We start from the raw sequence: 19,137 nt of genomic DNA, 5'->3' as shown, positions 1-19,137 counted from the left end.
GCCAACGAATGCAGCTCTTCAGAGGCAGGCGGCACAAACACAGCGCCCACCCACCTTCCGCGCAGAAGCGGGTTTGCTCTGGCCTGATATCTGCTGTTCTCAGCCAGTGAGTTGCTTTCAGTATGTTGCGGACAGAGCCCATAATGTGGATCCTCATCCTGGAACTCAGCGTTTACGAGGAAAGTCCGGCTAGAGTGGGGAAGCCCCCAGGTTTGATCCTGGCCCATATCCATGGGCTGATCGCGCGCTTCTTGTCACTACGTCCTTCTCCATTGGCTTTTGAGCGGTATTTTTTTCCCCTAGTTTAGTGCTGCCCCCAAACAGTGGTGCAGACACCCTGGAATGTCTTTTTGCATGGGCAAAATCCCTGTGTTTGTAACTCTGTACACAGCAAGGCCATTGCAGGCTCCAGCACAGGCATTATTACAGGTGGAACCTCTCTAGTCTGGCACTCTCGTCCTGCACCATCTGTAATCTGGAATGATTTTAGTTAGCCGGATGATCACTTACCATGGGCATGGCCAAGTTTCCCGTAGTCCCATAAAGCTTATTTCCAGCCACTATTAGTGGCTTTAAAAAAGCATCACCGGCGCTCAGACCGTACATAGAGGCCAAATGGTCAAATTTTGGCACTCTGCCTCAAAGGTTGCTGACCCCTGGTCTAGCACATTACCAACACTTCCACGGCTTACTAGGCTCTGAGAAGACAATTAGGGGTAAATTTGCAGCTAAATAACAGCACAGAACACTTTGAAGATGCAGAGCTTTGACGTGAGCGTGGTGGTCGGTAGCAGAAACTGGTCTTTTGTTAATCCATAGTCAGGAGCTCTGTGCAAGCTCCTGGTTGCATGGGGTACGAGGGACGAGGCTGAGCTCCCATCTCACGTGCCAATGAAAACTGGCTCACATGCCACTCTTGGCACCCATGACAGGGGTGGCTGACCCCTGTGCTAGACAATATTGACTTTTCCCATGGTCTGGTCCGACACCGGTCAGGTCCCGAGGGTGCCAGACCAGAGAGGTTCAACCTGTATTCATTTTCTGTAGCAGACTGAGATGATGCTGGAGTTTAGGGCCCCTTTGTGCTGGGCCCTGCAGAGACCCAGAGGGGAAGAGAGGACCTCCTCTGATGTGCTCATGCTCCAAACAAGTGCGAGGGTGAAAGAGAATATTCTCATCCTTCACACTGCCGAGGTCGGGAACTGAGGCCCAGAGAGATTTGCCGAAGGTCACTTGAGTAATATTTGCCAGAAATGGGAGTAGAAAGCTGGGGAGTTCGCCTTCCCCTCTGCAGAGGATTTAATCGGAGCCAGCCACGTTTGGCCTTCAAGCCAGCTGAGCTGCCGCCCCCTCCCTGCACTTTCTGTCCTTCCTCCTTGCACACTCAGCCTGATGGAAGAGCCATGAGATCCCACGATTTCTGACCTCTCCACTCTTTACAGCTATAGCCAAGTCCAAGGGAGGGACACCCCAAGTTGCTATCCTATGGTTTCACAGGTACTGTAGCCATCCCTACAGGAAACAGGTAGTCCCTCGAGTTACGCGAGAGTTATGTTCCCACGCACCCTCACGTAACTCGGATTTCATGTAAGTCGGGGGGGCGGCTTTTCCCTGGCGGAACGCGTGTTCTACAGCTGGGGAAGCAGCAGGAGCACATTGAGCAACTTTTGGAAGTGAAGTCCTGGGGTTGGGGGGCAGCTGGGAAGGGTTAAGCCTGGTGGTGGGTTGGGGCCATGGGAGGGGGAAGGGGGTTAAGCCTGGGGTGGGTTAGGGCTGCAGGGGGGTTGGAGTTGAGCTGGAGCCGTGCGTGGGGGTTGAAACAGAACCACGTACATGGAGGGTGTTTGAGCCAGAGCCACGTATGGGGGTGGGGTTTGAACCAGGGCCAGGGGAGTTGAGCCAGACCACACCTGGGGCTGGTGAGCTGGGCTAGGGGGATTGAGACAGGGCCATGGGGAGCAGGATTTTGAGTTGCACTTAACTGGTGTTTAATTGAGCGAAGCACAGCTCGAACTGGTGCATTTTGAGGGTTTGCTGTAGTGGTCTTGCTGAGCAGTTTGGTTTGTGTCAGGAGCAGGGTTCCCTGTGAGCTCAGCATTAGGGCGCCTGCCCAGGAGAGAGTCGCATCCCGTTCAGCTGATTAGCAGAGTGCCCACAGCCGGTCGCGGTGGGCAGCCTGTGTCTCTGGCGGTGAAGCTCAAGGCTTCGTTGCCCATCACAAAATTTATTCTGACAATAGGTGGAAAAAGAATTAGAAGGACTCTTGGTCGTGAGGCCTGTCAGCACCCGTTCCCTGTAAATAACCAGTCCTGGGGGTCCCGGGCTATCTCCCAGCAGTGGTGTCTGGGAGAGCAAGCGCCAGGTGTTAATAATGGAGGTGAAGTGGATTTACAGCAGCAGAAGCCATTGTGTGTTTGAAGACTAACTAAAGCTCTGAGTGAGCTGCTGCTTCTACTGGAGGCTTCTCCTTCCTCTCCCCGCCCCCGGCCCTGCTCTGTGCCCCCCTGCTCCTTTCAAGAAGACTCTGTAATGATGGCGCTTTAGCTTGACACAGATTTCCCTGATTAGGTGTCAGCAGAATGAGAGCCGGGTGACGCCGGGTGCATTCCAATCACTCCACCATGTCTCTGGGGACCCTTCTGATCCTTCAAAGCCAAGTCTAGTTTTACAGGGCCCGTTTTGCATGGTGTTTTTCTGTGACCAAGCAGCTGTGCTGGTGGATGTGTTTATGGTAATGCCTTGCTCTCCTCCTCCGGTTCAGGGCTCCCTGGTGCTAGGGGCTGTACAGACATACGGAGTAGGTCTACACTAGGCCAGCCACCGCCTACAGCAAGGGTGTTGCGACTGGGCTGCTGTCGTGCTGTCAACACCTCCTACATCAAAATCTGCCAGCCGAGCAGTTGAAATGCTGAGGGTGGGGAGCACGAAGGGACATCTGTAGAGATGTTGCCGTGACCAGGGCCATGCAGCCTTGCCCGGAGAGCCGCAGGTAGGCAGGATAAAAGATGTCCTCAGCATGTCCCCTGTAGGGACTGGATTTCCCTGGCGTTCTGCTGTCAGGTTAATCCTGTTTCTTCTGGGGCAGGCTTCCCACAGGGGCCCTGCATGTTCCCGTCCCACGAATCGTTCCCAGAGGGGGTTTTGCTTTATGTGTCACAGGGATGGAGGAGGCAGTTTCTCGAGGGTGGGGCGGAGCCTCAGAGTCATCTAAGCACATGTCCTCTCTGGGAGAGCTCCTGCACCCGCTCCCTGAGTCACCGCCGCACATGTCCCATGGGATCGTCTCAGCCTTACGTCTCCGAGGTGCCAGCCAGATACGGAGGATGTCTTCAAAAGAGCGCCACTCAGCCCCAGCATTGCCAGCCCACACTTGACTCCTGGGGCAGGGGAGGGGACAGCGACGTAATACGCGAGGCCGGATTACAGGTCATTTCCTCACCACGATGGGGAAAATCCCCACTCACGGCTGATGGTGAGGAGAGGTTTCCCATCACGCTCATTTCTGCAGTTGCATCTTATTTTGCATTGAGCTGCGGCCGTGCACCACCAGTTACTACAGTGTCACAAACAGCATGACCAGGCTGCGTGGGAAAGTTCGATGCTGCAGGAAGCTGCTTTCATTCCTTCCGAGTCAGTCCTGAGCCCAGCCCATCAGCACGCAAGTCTCCCGCGGGCCTCCCTTAGCCCCCAGGCCGCTGCAGATGGGGCCTGCTCTGGCCGTTCTGGACCGCCTCCCACCTATGGCAGCTCCAAGGGGCTGGAGCAATCCCCTGCCTGCACCAGGCCAGGGGCTGCTCCAGGCCATTCCAGTTACCCGGTTAATCTATGGGCTGTAAACAGCTTCTGGCTACGTCTACACGTGCAGCCAACATCGAAATAGACTATTTCGATGAATAACGTCTACACGTCCTCCAGGGCCGGCAACGTCGATGTTCAACTTCGACGTTGCTCAGCCCAACATCGAAATAGGCACAGCGAGGGAACGTCTACACATCAAAGTAGCACACATCGAAATAGGGATGCCAGGCACAGCTGCAGACAGGGTCACAGGGCGGACTCAACAGCAAGCCGCTCCCTTAAAGGGCCCCTCCCAGACACAGTTGCACTAAACAACACAAGATACACAGAGCTGACAACTGGTTGCAGACCCTGTGCCTGCAGCATAGATCCCCAGCTGCCGCAGAAGCAGCCAGAAGCCCTGGGCTAAGGGCTGCTGCCCACGGTGACCATAGAGCCCCGCAGGGGCTGGAGAGAGAGCATCTCTCAACCCCCCAGCTGATGGCCGCCATGGAGGACCCAGCAATTTCGACGTTGCGGGACGCGGATCGTCTACACTGTCCCTACTTCGACGTTGAACGTCGAAGTAGGGCGCTATTCCTATCTCCTCATGAGGTTAGCGACTTCGACGTCTCGCCACCTAACGTCGAAGTTGGTGCCGCTACTTCGAAGTAGCGTGCACGTGTAGACGCAGCTTCTGTGTCCCATGCTGGCAGAGGAGCTCATGTTTTCTGCTCGGTTCCCTCCCTCCCTTCTGAGTCCCCTGCACACATGGGATCGGCGCTTGTTCCCTTGAGCCGAACTGCCCCTTGTGGTTTGGTTTCTGGGTCAGACTGGAAGCCGCGGGGGGGCGTGTTTATGCGGCGTGGTTCAGGTGTGACCCATGATGGCAAAACTGGTAACACCAATTGCTGCAGCAACTGGGTTCAGCTGATGATGTACTGGGGTGGGGAACTGAGGTGCCCATGTTCTCTACCTAGCTCTGATGCCGACCTGCTGTGTGACATGGGACAAGCAACTTCCCCTCTGTCGTGTCTGTTCGGAGCGTCAGTCTGGGACGGTCTCTCTCTGTGAGTAAGCACAGAGCCTAGCCCAGCAGAGGTGCCTCAGCATAGGTAGCACAAATAAATAGCGAGAATAATATCTGGCACTTGAGCTGAAATCTGATATGCAGAACTCACTGAATATGAATCATATCTCTGAGCCCCCTGCAACCTCAGCTGTACCAGGAACTTAATCCAGAGTGAAAACTCCCCTCCTCGGGACACCTCTGCAAATCTGGGGTAAACAAAAATACAGCAGTCGAGATACTTTCAGATTTCCTTGTATGCCATGTGAGCCTCCTTATTAACCACACATGAATCCCATTCTCCCCAGGGAAGTGTTTGAATCAGTATGTTTCCTTTGATAGACAGAGAATAAAACGCTTGTGATCCTGTCCGATAGTCAGAAATTCCAAGCAAAGTGGGTCTCTCCTGTTGGTTCCAGTTTATGCATGTCAGTACGTTACTCCTGGGAGTAATCTCATTGAACCCAACCGATGTGCCCATGTGTGCAGAGTGGCTCCTAAGTCTCAGCCAGTGCTCCCTCTAACTTTTTCCATCCATGGGTGGAATGAATTTTATGTGTGCCCAGGCAAGTGCGGATGTGCACCACCAGTAGAAACATTTGCTGACAGCTGTGGGAGGCTGTGGCACTATGCTAATCAGCTGGGTGGCATCTGAATCTCTCCTGGGCAGCCACCCAAGTGCTCAGCTTACAGGGAACACTGGTCACAGCCTGTCTACAATGACTCCACAGAGGATGGAGAGGGGCTGTTCTCAGTAGTGACCGATAGCAGAACAAGGCGCAATGATCTCAAGTTACAGAGGGGGAGGTGTAAATTGGATATTAGGAAAAAACTGTTTCACCAGGCGGGTGGTGAAGCACTGGAATGCATTACCGAGAGAGGTGGTGGAATCTCCATCCCTAGAGGTTTTTAAGTCCTGGCTTGACAAAGTCCTAGTGAGGATGATTTAGTTGGGGTTGGTCCTGCTTTAGGCAGGGGGCTGGGCTGGGTGACCTCCTGAGGTCCTGTCCTGGCCTATGATTCTATGATTCTATGAGAGTGGGAGGCCTCTGTTCTAGTCTATTTGCTGGATACAAATGCAGTAAAAAGCCTTTTAAAATCCAATATTCATGTTTTCCAAGTGCTCCCCTCTAAAGTCCGTGCCCCTATCTTAGAGTATTTCACCGCAGAAAACCCAGCTGCAAAGAACAGGGGAGCCCCCTAAGTCCCTTTCAACATCGAGTGGCAATTAAAACCCCAGACGTGAGGATTCCGTTTAGACCTGATGTTTGCAAAATGAGAGCGCTGTCCAGAAACACCTGTCCGTCACTGCCCTTTCTATGTAGATATATTGTCCCTCTCAAACACGCAGCAGAGTACGGATGAGAAGCTTCTGCGAATGTTGTCAGTTGTGACCAGGGAAGGGTGAACAGGCCATGAAGTTCTGCAGCTTCTCTGGTATTTGGAGTGCTGAGATGCAGCACCCTGAGCTACTCTCGTCCTCAGTTCTACCCACCCAGCTCTGCCAGCACATGTAATTTCCTGTGTGATCTTGGGCGAGTCAGTGAACCTGCCTAGGACTCTTTCTCAATCTGTCTCATGGGATTAACAGACACCTTCACAAAACGCTTTCACAGCTGTGCACAGAAGGTGCTGGAGCTGGACAAGGCTGAGTGGTCATTAAACGGCTCGCCTGGAAGGTGAACGTTTTAGAGGTGTCAGGAGACGTCCCTGGATCTTTCCTCCTCTAGAGAAGCCATTCCCTGTTCTGACCTATTAACGTCAGGTCAGCTAAAGTGGAGAATGCCTGGAGGCAGGCCGGTGCGTTCCAGCATGTTGTCTTGGATCTCCAGCTGCAGTCATGGTTCGACACTCTTCTTCTTTGCTGCCTGATGCAAAGTCACCAAGAGTCTGCTGGAGCAGATGCTAAGCAGTGAAGTTCGTGCTGCTGTTCTCTTTTGGATGTAGACAAGGGAAAAGGCCAGACTTTCCAGTCCAGTCAGTTCTGATAAACAGCTGAATCAAGGCCCGGAACTCTGGAAGCTACTTTCTGTGTGTTGGTCACTCCACACTCCAGCTGTTCACATTCTGACGGCAGAAAGAAACAGGAGCACTCGTAATTCTCCCCAAGGTGGTGGGTACAGTGAATAGTAATATATGAAATAGGGAAATGTAGAATGGGTTTCTGAGAGTGAGAGCTTGGTGTGGATATTGGGCATAGGTACGTATGAGGGGCTGTCTGTGTGAGGGAGAGAATAAGGAGGTAAGAATGGGTACAGATGAGGAGGAATATGAAACAGGAGTGTATTTATGTGTACTTCTCAAATACGTGCTTACGTATGTACCTGCGCTGTGTATGCTTATCCTGGCACAGATCTTTTTAGGAAGGCCGTTGCCTCTCCCTGCTTTCAGATCGGGGGGCGGCTGCCTCGAAATGTGAAAATGAACTTAGCCCAACTCGTCAAGCCAGAGAGATTCCCATTGGTTAATTGGGCTGTTTAGCTCAGAAGGTGGATCTGTTTTTTCAAAAATTTAAAAAAAAACAACCCATGACCTTGAGTATTAAAGCAAAATATCCCCAAATTCTCCAAAAAAAAAATAAGCCATGAATACAGTCAGTCAGCGAGGTTGCTCAGCTGATGTTCACAAGAAGGTTTCAACTTGCTCGATTAAAGACCTCAGCAAACCTTCAAGACAGAGGGAGCATTTAGAAATGCTCCTGAGGTTTTCCGTTAGTCTGCAATGGGCTTCATAAACATGCCAATAAATACAGAGGTGGGAGAGGAGTAACAGACACAGGTTTTCAATTGCTCAATCTTTCGCATCCCTGGCTCCTGCTGCTGCTGGTCAGTGGAGCAAAAAGAAAGAGTGGCCTGAGTTCGGTTGGGCTTTTTTGTTTTTTTGTTTGGTTTGGTTTGGTTTTTTGGGGGGGTTGCTGAATATTAAGGTGTTACAGATATCTCAGGGAAAAATAATCTGAAGCTGTGGGGACCTGAGTGCACCTTGAAGTTGCTTTGGAGCCGTCAGAAGACATGCCCTCTTCTGTGACAGAGAGTTAGCTGGATTCACATTTCCCCAGTGGTGAGGTGAGTACGGCAGCCTCCCTGCTATTCTTAGGGCTGAGTGCGATAAAAAGGTTAAAAGTGCCACACTCTGGTCTTGGTTGCACCCCTGTGTAAATGTGGAGAAACTCCAGCGAGCTCTGCAGAGTTACTCCAAACTTGGGTCCAGCATCTGAGACCTTTCCTCACTGAAGTACCTGATTCGTTGCCCATTCATTTGAACAGGGCTGCTTGCAGCTTGAGTTGTTACTCAGTAGAATTGTGTGAAAATGGTTGTAACTGAGTTCAGAATTTGGACCCATCACTAGTTTTTAATTTTTCTGCCAGCTAAAGAGATAAGGAGTCTGCCTGTCTGGAAGCTAAGAAAGCCGTCCTGTAGCACCTCAAACAATATGATCTGCTGTTAATTTTTAAGGTGCTACTGGACTGCTTGCTTTGCTTTGTGAAGATAGAGTAACACGTCTACCCCTCTGATGCTGTCTGGAAGCTGTATTTGTTAGCTCTTAACTTCACCCTCCCTCAGCTCAGCTGACTTTGAAATCCTAGCGGCAATAAAGGAAGAACACAGAAAAAGAACACGTTGTTGTGTATGCCCTAATTATGGGGCAAGTCTCAGCGGAATACATATATTAAAGTAACAGAGGGAAGGAAGATTTGTCCAATCAATATTAATAGTTTGTGGCCAACAGTTTACTGCTATGTCAAATACACTCTCGCACCTGAAGTTGGAGGTGTATAATTAACAACTCTTTAGGCTGTTAGAAATGATCTCTGTATATCTAATCAGACACTTCCCTTTGCTTTAGTCATGACACTTCGCCTGCCGTAGGACACTGGACTTTGCCCTCCAAAGGCGGTGCTTTGGCAAAAACAAAATGTGAGGATGGCATTAAATGTTTATAAGTACCTTTGTTCCAGAGCCATCGCTGCACAGACCGTGGGAGGCTGTAGATTATTACAAGGAAAATTCCCCCCAGCGAGCCGCCTTCAAGTAGCTGTGGAGATTCCTGGGCGCCTTTATGGTTCTTAATGTGGTCACCCCTTCACCTCCAGCACACCAGCCTTCTGCTTGGGGGATAGGTCCATCAGTGGCTATTAGCCAGGGTGGGTATAGAGGGTGTTCCTAGCCTCTGTTTACGACAGGCTGGAAATGGGCGACAGGGAACTGATCACTTGATGATTACCTGCTCTGTTCATTCCCTCTGGGGCACCTGGCATTGGCCACTGTCGGAAGACAGGATATTGGGCTTGATGGGCCTGTGGTCTGACCCAGTATGGCTGTTCTTACGTTCCCAACTCACATTTAGACTCCCTAGTTGTACAGGTGCACCCAGAGAGAATACCTCTAGGACCAGAGAAGATACTCAGCTCCAGATTCTCTGAGTTTCCTGGATCCCCACTGGGTGCAAAGCACTGCTGGATAGCAGGGACTAACATACACTGCATATGTAAGTCCCAAGACCAGCCAGAGGAGATTGTTCTGAAACTTTGCACAAGAAATGCCTCATGTTTTCAGTGAGCCTCTCCTCAAAGGAAGTACTTATACAGCAAGGTCGCGACATTCGCGAGTGCCACGTTCACGAATTCGGTTATTCATGAGTGGCGTCGCTTCCCTGGGGCTCCGGGGCTGGGAGCGCCGGCGGCTGCCGCTTCCCGCCAAAGCCATGATCATGAAAAATCAACATTCGCAAGGGTTCTAAAAACCGAACCCTTGCGAATGTTGTGACCCTACTGTAACTGCGATAGGAGGAGCACATTTAGGATAGGTCTACACGACAGGGGAAGGTCGCATTAAGGTGTACAATTCCAGCTATGTGAATTACTTAGCTAAAGTCGATGTCTCTTAATCCAGGCCTCTGCACCGTCTCCACTAAGGGAGATCAACAGGAGCGTCCCTGACTCCTAACAAGGGGCAGGAGTACTGTGGTTGACGGCCACCTTGTAAAGTTTATGTGGTGCATCCCCACTATGCAGACGAAATCTAACTCCAGACTGTAGCAGGGTTGATCTTCCCTGTAGCGTAGAGCAGTGGTGTTCAACCAGTGTGCTGAGGTGAGAACTGTCCAAGTGTGCCATGAAATTTCATCACTACCCCTTGCTGTAGCTCTCTGCAGAGCCAAGGGGCGGGGCGGGGGCGGATATTGACAGCCCCACGCCAGCTGGGGCTCAAGCAGCAAGCTTGGCCTGAGTCCCAGCTGGCACAGGGTTTGTCCATTTCCCCTGGCTGTGGATCTTTGCAGAGCCACCATGCGGGGAAATGCCCACCCCCCAGGACCCTCTTCATGCCAGGAGGCAGCTAAAATGCTGCTTCCTGGCCCATGTGAGCTGGTGGGGAGCCCACCCCCACTCCCTGCTGTGGCGAGGGGAAGGAGAGAGGATGGGAGTTTGTTGGAGCTGGGAAGCAGTTTAAGTGCCACATCCTGGCTCCATCGGGCTGGCGGGAAGAGGCGCCTGCTTTCGGTGGTTACGTGTTCACTCAGCATCCCTAGCGCAGCGTTGAGCAGATTTTGAACCTGTGTTTGTGCTTGCTGTCTAAGGTGCACGTTCCCCGGTGGATTTGAAATATTGATGCATTTGGTCCTTGTTTAGCTAGTTGTGTGCACTGCTATGGTGCAAGCCTCTCCAGTAAGACTGTAACCATAGTTCATGTAAGTAAATGTGACCTTTATGAGCAATCGATTCATCTGATAACAGTGGGTGTGCCGTGGAATTGTTTGTCTCATTGACGTGGGCCGTGTTGCTGAAAAGGCTGGGAATCATTGGTGCCAATGTATCCTGAGAGGTGGGCTGGAGGCTGAGGAGCTTGGGGGATAGCACCTCTTCTCTCCCTTCTGGTGGCAGTCAGACCTGGGAATGAGGGTTCCTAGGTCTGCCACACCCTTGCGGTGTGACCTCCGCTGTCCACTCTCTGCTCTGCATAGGCTTGAAGTTCTCTTGTCTGCACAACAGGGAGAGTAGGGCCGGGCCTGGACGGTGTTTGCAAAATGTCTTAAGGTGGCAAGACATCAGGCTCAGTATAAAAATCTCTCTGGTGGTGCAGATTACTGCAACAGAACTGTGTCACTTTACACCTGGAGAGAATTTGACCTGAGCGTGCATTTACTTGAGCCCCGTTGCTGTTCAGAGTGCCATTGCTGTAACTGATGATTAATGCTTTAGCTGTCGAGGCACTGAAGGTCTCTTAGCAAAAGTAGGCAAGGACGAAAACAAACAGTGCAAATGAAGGCTAACCCTGCCCCCATGGCAGAGACCTTTCTTCCCACCTGCCCGAAAGCTGGCAAGCTCCATAGCCGAGCCCTGGCCAATATCAGCACCAGGTGCCTGTCTTCCGGGATAGAGTCCGGCTTTGCTGAGCCAGCGTCATCTGAGAAATTGGCCCTGGTTTTGCAGTTTTGGCGAGGCTGCTGATCTCCCTGTAGGAAAGACATGGCGGTTGCCCCCATGTGCTCCTTGCTCTTTGCTTTCAAGCCTAACCCAAAAAATCCTCTTCTCTACAGAAATGTAATTTCTGTTTAGGTCCCGATTCCACAAGCTGCACCAGTTCAGCAAAGTCCACCAGTTCATGCTTAACTTTAAGCTTGTGTTGAAAACCTGTTGACTTTAATGTGACATCAGCACAGGCTTAGAAGTAAGCAGCTGCTGCCGTGCTTTGCTGATGTGTGTTTGATTATTACAGTCCTAAAACCCAGGTTCAGCAAGACTCAAGTGTTTTAGGCTGATGGGACGGGGTTTAGGAGCAGGGCAATTGGATCTTGGTTAGAATCCAACATCAGATTGGATATCTTGGATATCTACAGAATATCTTGTAATCTGATATTCCAGTATCATAAACTAGACCAACCTCTTCACTATTGCGGACTCCCAGTCATCTCCCCCAAACTGTTCGGAGACCCCCCCCAATCACTCCCCCTCAACCATTCACGGACTCCCCTCAAAGTCAGTTCTAGCTGCTATGTACGCATCATTAAATGAAAAAGGAAACCCCCTTTATGGACATCCATTAATAATATTATTGGAAGGTATTTCATTTAGAAATAATAATTGATTGGAACTTTGCAATGTATTTAGAAGTTATTTTCTATGATCATTTTTAGTTATCTTGTACTATTTTTCACTGACCCCTTGCATTAGCGGCGCAGACCCCAGGTTGGGAACCACTGCACTAGACTTTTTGTTACTGAAGCAGTCACAACAGGAGTTATCTGGAGCTCTTGTTTTATGGAAGCCGGGCACAGAGTGTGCCCAAGAGAAATTCAGCTTCTTCCAGAAGGCTCAGGCTTGTACCCCTAGAACAGTGAAGATGTACAGACCACGAGTGTTGTAGTTATGAGCCGTGGTCCTGATTTCACAGGGGCTCCCAGTGCAGTTGGATTCAACCTGATGCTGTTGTTTCCTGTAATGCTGCTCTGGTTCCTCTATTTGTCCTTTTTCAGCCACTTTGTCTGTCTGTTTCAGGCCCTAGTTGCAAATGAGATTGGAAATTCTGGGTCTGGGACTGCAGCTAGCTCTGTTTGGCACCCCAATCTGGATCCAGGTACCTGAGCACTACCAGCTTACAAGTGCGAGTATGTGAGGTGATTAATGAGTGTTGCTGTGGGATATCGGAGTAGTTTTGCTCTTGGTGAATGTGTTATCACAGGAACTGTACAAAGCTCGGTTGCTTCCACATGCAGGAAATGGCTTTTTGTTTTCTTAGCCTGAAAATTTCCCCATAAAACAGGTCCCAAACCTCTAAATGCAGCATCTCTGCTGCTGAAAATCACTGTGGGCTGTTTGAGTTCCCACCCAAAGCTAGACCCCTGAGGCAAGGGGAGAGCCCAGTAGGGAGTCTGTGCTAGGGGTTTTCCCAGCGATAATGACTGTGGCTTAGTGGGGAATGCTGGATGTGTCTAACTGGAAGTGCAGAAGTGTGCTTGCAGGAGAACCCGAGACAGAAAGTTTGGAGACTCAAGAATCAGCATTTAAATCCATCTTCATCCCTTATATTCTTGAAGCAATAGTGCCAGATAATGAATTTGCTGGAAGCTCAGAGACTCTCTAATCACTGTCACCAGCTCTCATGATTTTATTGTCAATCTTACAGTGTATTTTCCTGATGCTCCAGCTCCTGGAGTCATGTTATCTTGTAAGTCTATCAGCATTCACTTCGGTTTCCAGCCTTCCTGGTTGGGGAGAGAAGCTGGAAGACGTGACTTGGGCATGTTCCAAAAGTTCGGAAACCCGATGGCAAAGAAACAGAACCCAAACTGTATTATTGGCTTATAGTGTATGGTTTTCCAAGTCCATCTCATGATTTTTGATGTGAAGCATTTTTTTTAAGTGTTTGTAGCTGGCAGCACTGAACTTGGCTCAGGTTCTAGACTCAGAGCCCTACGCTGTCATGGTGTTCAGTTTGGTATCAGAGGCTTCACATGGCTCCAGCTGTCACTAACTGAGCTGCGATAATAGTTGGAAAAAAACAAAACCAAATAGAACAAAACGTGTTCTGCATCTCAAGGGCAACCCGCTTGCAACATCCCGTCCTGTTGACTTTTGTATCACTCCAGTTAACAGGAGCCCAGGTCGCCTGTAGATTGAATTTTATCTGGGTGACATTAATGCCAAAGATAGGGGACAATCACTTCATGCAAGTCTATGTTGTGTTTTTGTTCAGGAGCCAGGCCTAAGAGAAGCCAAAGGCACAGCATGGACAGCTTAGACCTCTTGAAGTTCCCCCCTGAAAAGGTAAGCAGAACTGTCTGTCAGCAGAGGCGTGGAGGGAGGAGCCTGGGAGGACAACCAAATTCACACTGGCTAGCCCAGGAGGTTAAATATTGGCAGGGCGCTATCACGGCTTGTTGGCTGACTTCATCTGCAGGGATGTATGCCACCAGTAGATACCAGAGTCCTGGATGGAGGGAACCTCACTTGTTTATGTGGGTCATGGGATTCCCCCCAGTGCTGTGGACAGGATCGGCAAGGGACCAGCAGCCATCGAGGCCAGAGCCTCTGGGCAGCCCAGGGGACTAGAGGGTGCCCTGTGCCTGCAGCAGAGTTCAACCCTCACCCCCCACTTGCTCACAGCAGTGTTGGGGAGCACAGCAACATGGAGCTGCTTTCCTGGCTCCCAGCCACATCTGGGGGGCAGGGACAGAATTGCCCCCACTCTGCCCCCCGCTGCTGATGCCAGACTTCCCCTAGTCCCTGGAGTAGCCTCACTGGGGGAGGGGGAAGGGAAAAGATAGGAGGGGCAGAACAGGGCCGAGGAAAGGTGCAGCCTGGGGTGAAGAGGTGGATGTTGTCCCACCCTCCCATGGACTAGGGGTGGCACAAAGAGAAGTCACACAGAGGGCGGCCATGTGGCTGGTGCCTCCCCTGTGTCCTTTCTCACCAGTTGCCCCGATAAGAAATGTGGGGTACAGGCATGGTTCTCCTCCACTGTTTCTCTCTGCAGCTTATGTCTGACCCGTCCAGGAGATGCTCACCCCATCCACCCCCAGGAAACATTCTGCTTTCCTGCGAAACCTTCCCCAGCCCATGAGCTTTCTTCTCGGGATCCCACTGGCAATCATCATCTTTGTCCTGAGCTCTAATCAGTCCCCCTCCCTGAGATTTCCCAGGCCAGCTGAGAGCCCTTTCCATCCATAGATCTCAGGCGTGTTGGAATTAACGCTCGCTCCTCGTTATCGATGGGTATACTGAGGCACTCAGCAGGGAAGTGGCACACCCCAGCTTGCAGAGAGAGTCATGAGTCCAGGTAGACCTAGCAGCTAGGGACCAAAGAAAATCAAGCACCTAATGATGTAGAGCAAGGGAGCCTTGTAGAGTTTACGGAAGCGTCTAATTCCCACTGGCTGTCAATGGGCGTTCGGTACCTCACCAGCTCAGGGGCTTTTGTAAATTCTGTTCTGAGTCCCACCATATAGGAGTAGGGGGACGGGGGTGGGCAGGGGCACTGGAACAAGAGGGAGAGGGGGTGGAGAAGCGTGAGTGGGGAGCAGGCCTGTGGGGGAAGCAGTATGAAGGCGGCTTCAGGAGAGAGAGGTGGCGTGAAGGCGGGACCTGAGCAGGGAAGAGGCGGGTGAGGGTGGGTGTTTGGGGGGAGCGGGAGGGTGGCACAAGAGCGAGGCCTCAGGGTGGAAGGACAATCTGGGGGACAGGACCACAATTCAGGGGCCCCTCACCCTTTTAGGAAGCTTTTGCCCCTCTTGGCTTGGGGTTCTGCCACACCCTTGGCTTGAAGTGCCTTCCATCCTGGTTTACACCTGAGTTCAGTGGCTTTCAGCTCCCCCCTTGTTAGAATCCTTCCAGCTCCCTTGAGTCCAGCTGCATTTTCAGGCACCGAAGCCCCTTTGTAAATCTGGCCCCAGACCGCTCGACGCCCAGTGCTGTGCTCAGTCCCTATCTGACAGCTGCCCCTTCAATTCACCAAGACACAGTCCGTGCTCCGGGTCTGGACTGGCACTAATTGTGCCAACCTCTCCTTGTCCAGCAGCCAGCTGCTGTGACTCAGGGGCTGTGACGCTGGGAACAGTGGGCGGCTGTGGCCCTGGAAGGCAGAGAGGGGTCTGAATGAGGGGGGAGAGGGATAGTTAGTGATGAGTAACCGGATGGCCCTGGGGGCTCGCTCGCTGATGTGTGGTTTGCTGCCTGCTTCCGTGTAATAGCTGAGCCCTCAGGCAGGGTTATGAGCTTCCAGGGACTCACTGTGAGGCTGGAGTAGATGGGAGCTGTCAACACGCAGCTGTGGAGGCCTTAGGGCTGAGAGTTCTCCCATTCTTCTTTAAGTGGCCTTTGTGGAGAGGTTATTTTGATCTCTTCCTGGCAGCCTTGTGAGAGGCAGTGTTCTTTCTGCTCTTCAGCCCACTTGGAGGGAATGTGATTAGAGCCCAGGGAGGAGGGCATTGCTCTTGAGTTCCCAGCTAGGGGAGTGATCTGATTAAATCTCACCTCTGCTTCTCATGTCTTCAATCCCTCCAGCCCCTTCTCCACCCATCGCCTGCTTCTCTGGCCCTTTCCTGCCCTGGTCTCTCGGTTGCTTTCTGAGACCTCAAGGCCCGAGGAGGTTATTTTAAACGGTCCAGTCTGATCGCCAGGCATTTTGTTCCACCCTTGTTATGAGCCCAGTAACTTGTTTGACTAAAGCACCTTCCAGAAATGCATCCAGTCTTGATCTAAAACAGTGATGGGCAGGCAAGGCTAGCGAATGGCTTCCTTCGTCTCAGTGAGCCGCAAGATTGAAATCAGACGTGACCCCTAAGAGCCAGATGAAGGACATTGCACTCAATTCTCCTTCTTTGTCATGTAAGACTATTGAAAATTAAATTTGACATTGACAACCTCTTGTTACAGCCTAAACTTGTTACAATCTATTAAAATCATTTTAATTAAATAAAAAATGCAAAGCAGCCCGTCTACCACAGTATTTTGAGAACATGAGAATGGCCATAATGAATCAGACCAGAAGTCCATCTAGCCCAGTATCCTGTCTTCTGACAGTGGCCACAGCCAGATGCCCCAGAGGGAATGAACAAAGCAGCCAGTCTTCAGGTGCGCCATCCCCTGTTACACATAAGTCAGAGCACTGAACTGGAGGAAGTCACTGGGTCAACGCCTGGAAGCAGAGAAGAGTGAAGCATTGAACCAGAGTTGGACAATAGTAGCCTCTTCAGCTTGCACAGAGGAAATATTCTTCTTCAGTTTAGTTTATTTAGCCAGCTCAGTTCAATGACCAGTTCATTCAAAGCTAAGAACCCAGTTGAGAGCTGAGGGAAAAAGACAATCTTATTTTTCTCTTTTAATAAAAGTTAGGTACGAGAGTGTGAGATCTACTAGTTCTAAAATCCTTGAAGGACAGGGTGTCCAGAAATAAACTGTTCCAATTCACTAACTACTGATAACACTTCCTTTGTTTAATATGGAGTTTCCCAATTTTATTTGGCCAGGGAACCCTTTTAAACGCAAAAGAATTTTGCAGAACCCTATCTCCAGGCTCTATCCCCCTCGGCCCTCAGCACCAGATCCACCCCCATCCCCAAGCTTTACCCCATCCTGCAAACCCACCCCTCCATCCCCAGCCTTAACCTGCCTCAGCCCCAAACCTGTCCCGCTCCATCCCCAGGTTTAGTCCACCTCGGCCCCAAACCAGCCCCTGGGACTAACACATCTGTGGCACTGGCTGGGGAGCCTGTGCTGGGCAGCCATGTGCACCCAGCAGAAGGAAGGCTGGTATGGAGGTGGTGTGCTGTGGGGGCAGCTCCCGTAGCAGGGCGAGTTAGGGGCTCTTTGTGGCTCCCTGCCCTGATGCTGCTGAAATAATGGAACTAAATTCAGTTGGTTTAATGGCCAGATCCCACCAGCTATTAAACCAATTAAATTTAGTTCTACTGTTTCAGTGGCGGCAGGGCAGGGAGCTGCAGAGGAATTTTCTCATGGAACCCTTATTTTCACTTCATGGAACCCCGGGGTTCTGCTGAACACCATTTGGGAAACACCGGTTTAATAGCTCATATAGCTTTAAATGTGAAATATATTTTATTAAACATTTTTTAAATGTATCCATCACTTTTAAGGTACTTTCATTTAAGTCAGAGAAATGCTCTTTATGTGCATTTTAATTGAATTTGATTGACCGACCAAATAGAGCTTGATACAAATCACAAGTAAATAAATTAATCATCATCTAGTAAATAAGAAAAGCACCATTAACATATTGGAATGCAAAAAATTAAGAATCTGAATAAATTAAGCTTTATAAATTGCATTATGTAATTGCTTAAATAAATATGTAGTATATCATCCTTAGCAAAAAGAAGTACCAATTTAGTGAAAAGCCTATATTTAGCAGCAAATCAACATGTGTTAGTGGTTATCAGCTAAAAAGAATCAATCTTTCTTTAGAAAAATAACTAAAAAGTAGAAATGCAAAGCTGATTTACATGAGCAAGCAGGAAATCTCAATTTAAATAACTGATTTTAATCATCATTAAAATTGGTGGATTTAAACTTCTTTCATTTAAATCAATCCTCCCTGCTTGGTATACCTCTGTTTACCAGATTAAAGATCCCTTTAGTAAACAGCATGTTCTCATGGTGAAGCTGCTTGTACGCTGTAATCAAATCAGCTCCCCTTTTTCTTTTTGACAAACTAAGAAGGTTGAGCTCGTAATGCCTCTCACGCTACAGCACTTTCTCCTGCGCTCAAGTCATCTTTTGGGCTCTTTCCTGCACCCTTTTAGAAATGTGGACACCAGAACTGGCTCTCTCAAAGGCTGCGTACAGAGATAAAATCACTTCTGTCTCCTCCTACTCCAGTTTAGACACGTAGGTGCTGCAACTGGGAGCATGTGGGGGGTGCTGCCGTGCTGCCTGGCTACAAGTGGTTTCCATCTTATACAAGGTTTGCAGTTTGACGCCCTGGCTTTCTGCACCCTCTTCTACATAAATTGTTCCAGCACTCCCGCATTTTACATTAGCCCATTTTCTCACAGCATCGTAGTGGGAGCCTACGGTTGACTTGTTTCTCCATTCTCTGGAGTCACTGCTTTCCACGTCTACACTGTTCTCTTTTTAGCAGCATAGTATCCCACTGCCTGTCCTCTGGTGCTGGTAAATGCAAAGTAATGCATATTGGAAAACATAATCCCAACCATGCGTACACAATGATGGTGACTGAATTAGCTATTATCGCTCAAGAGAGAGATCTTGGAATCATCGTGGATAGTTCTCTGAAAACATCCACTCAGTGTGCAGCAGCAGTCAACCAAGCAAGCAGAATATTAGGAATCATTAAAAGAAAGGGATAGAGAATAAGACAGATTATCTTATTGCTGCTATGTAAATCTCTAGTTCACCCACATCTTGAATAGTGCATGCAGATGTGGTCACCTCAATCCAAAAAAGAATATCTTGGCAAAAGTTCAGAAAAGGACAACACAAATGATTAAGGGTTTGGAATGGCTGCCATCTGAGGAGAAATTAAAAAAAAGATGGACTTTTCATTTTAGGAAAAAGGAGATTAAGGGGGGATATTATAGAGATCTATAAAATCATGATGGGGTGCTGAGAAAATTAGTAAAAAAGTGATTTACTTGTCCCAGTAACATAAGAACAAGAGGCCACCAAATGAAATGGATAGGTAGCAGGTTTAAAACAAACAGAAGGGAGTTTTTCTTCTTGCAACACACAGTTGACCTGTGGAACTCCTTGCCAGGGGGCATTGCGAAGACAAGGGCTTTTACGGGGTTCAAGAAAGAGCTGGGTAAATGCATG

The 19,137-nt window shown here is 49.9% G+C and overlaps 1 protein-coding gene across 2 annotated transcripts in view; it reads left to right on the top strand.

The window, feature by feature from the left end:
• GPSM1 (G protein signaling modulator 1) overlaps positions 1-19,137 on the top strand; it is a 168,177-nt gene that overhangs the window by 94,423 nt on the left and 54,617 nt on the right. For both annotated transcript variants that reach the window (XM_075015164.1, XM_075015163.1), the window contains exon 10: positions 13,541-13,611. In XM_075015164.1, the coding sequence (XP_074871265.1) occupies positions 13,541-13,611 (71 nt within the window). The remainder of the gene's footprint in view (positions 1-13,540; positions 13,612-19,137) is intronic.

This window comes from Carettochelys insculpta, chromosome 21 (genome assembly GCF_033958435.1).
Source record: "Carettochelys insculpta isolate YL-2023 chromosome 21, ASM3395843v1, whole genome shotgun sequence".
Lineage (NCBI taxonomy): Eukaryota > Metazoa > Chordata > Testudines > Carettochelyidae > Carettochelys > Carettochelys insculpta.
This window is presented reverse-complemented; position numbering and strand designations above follow the sequence as displayed.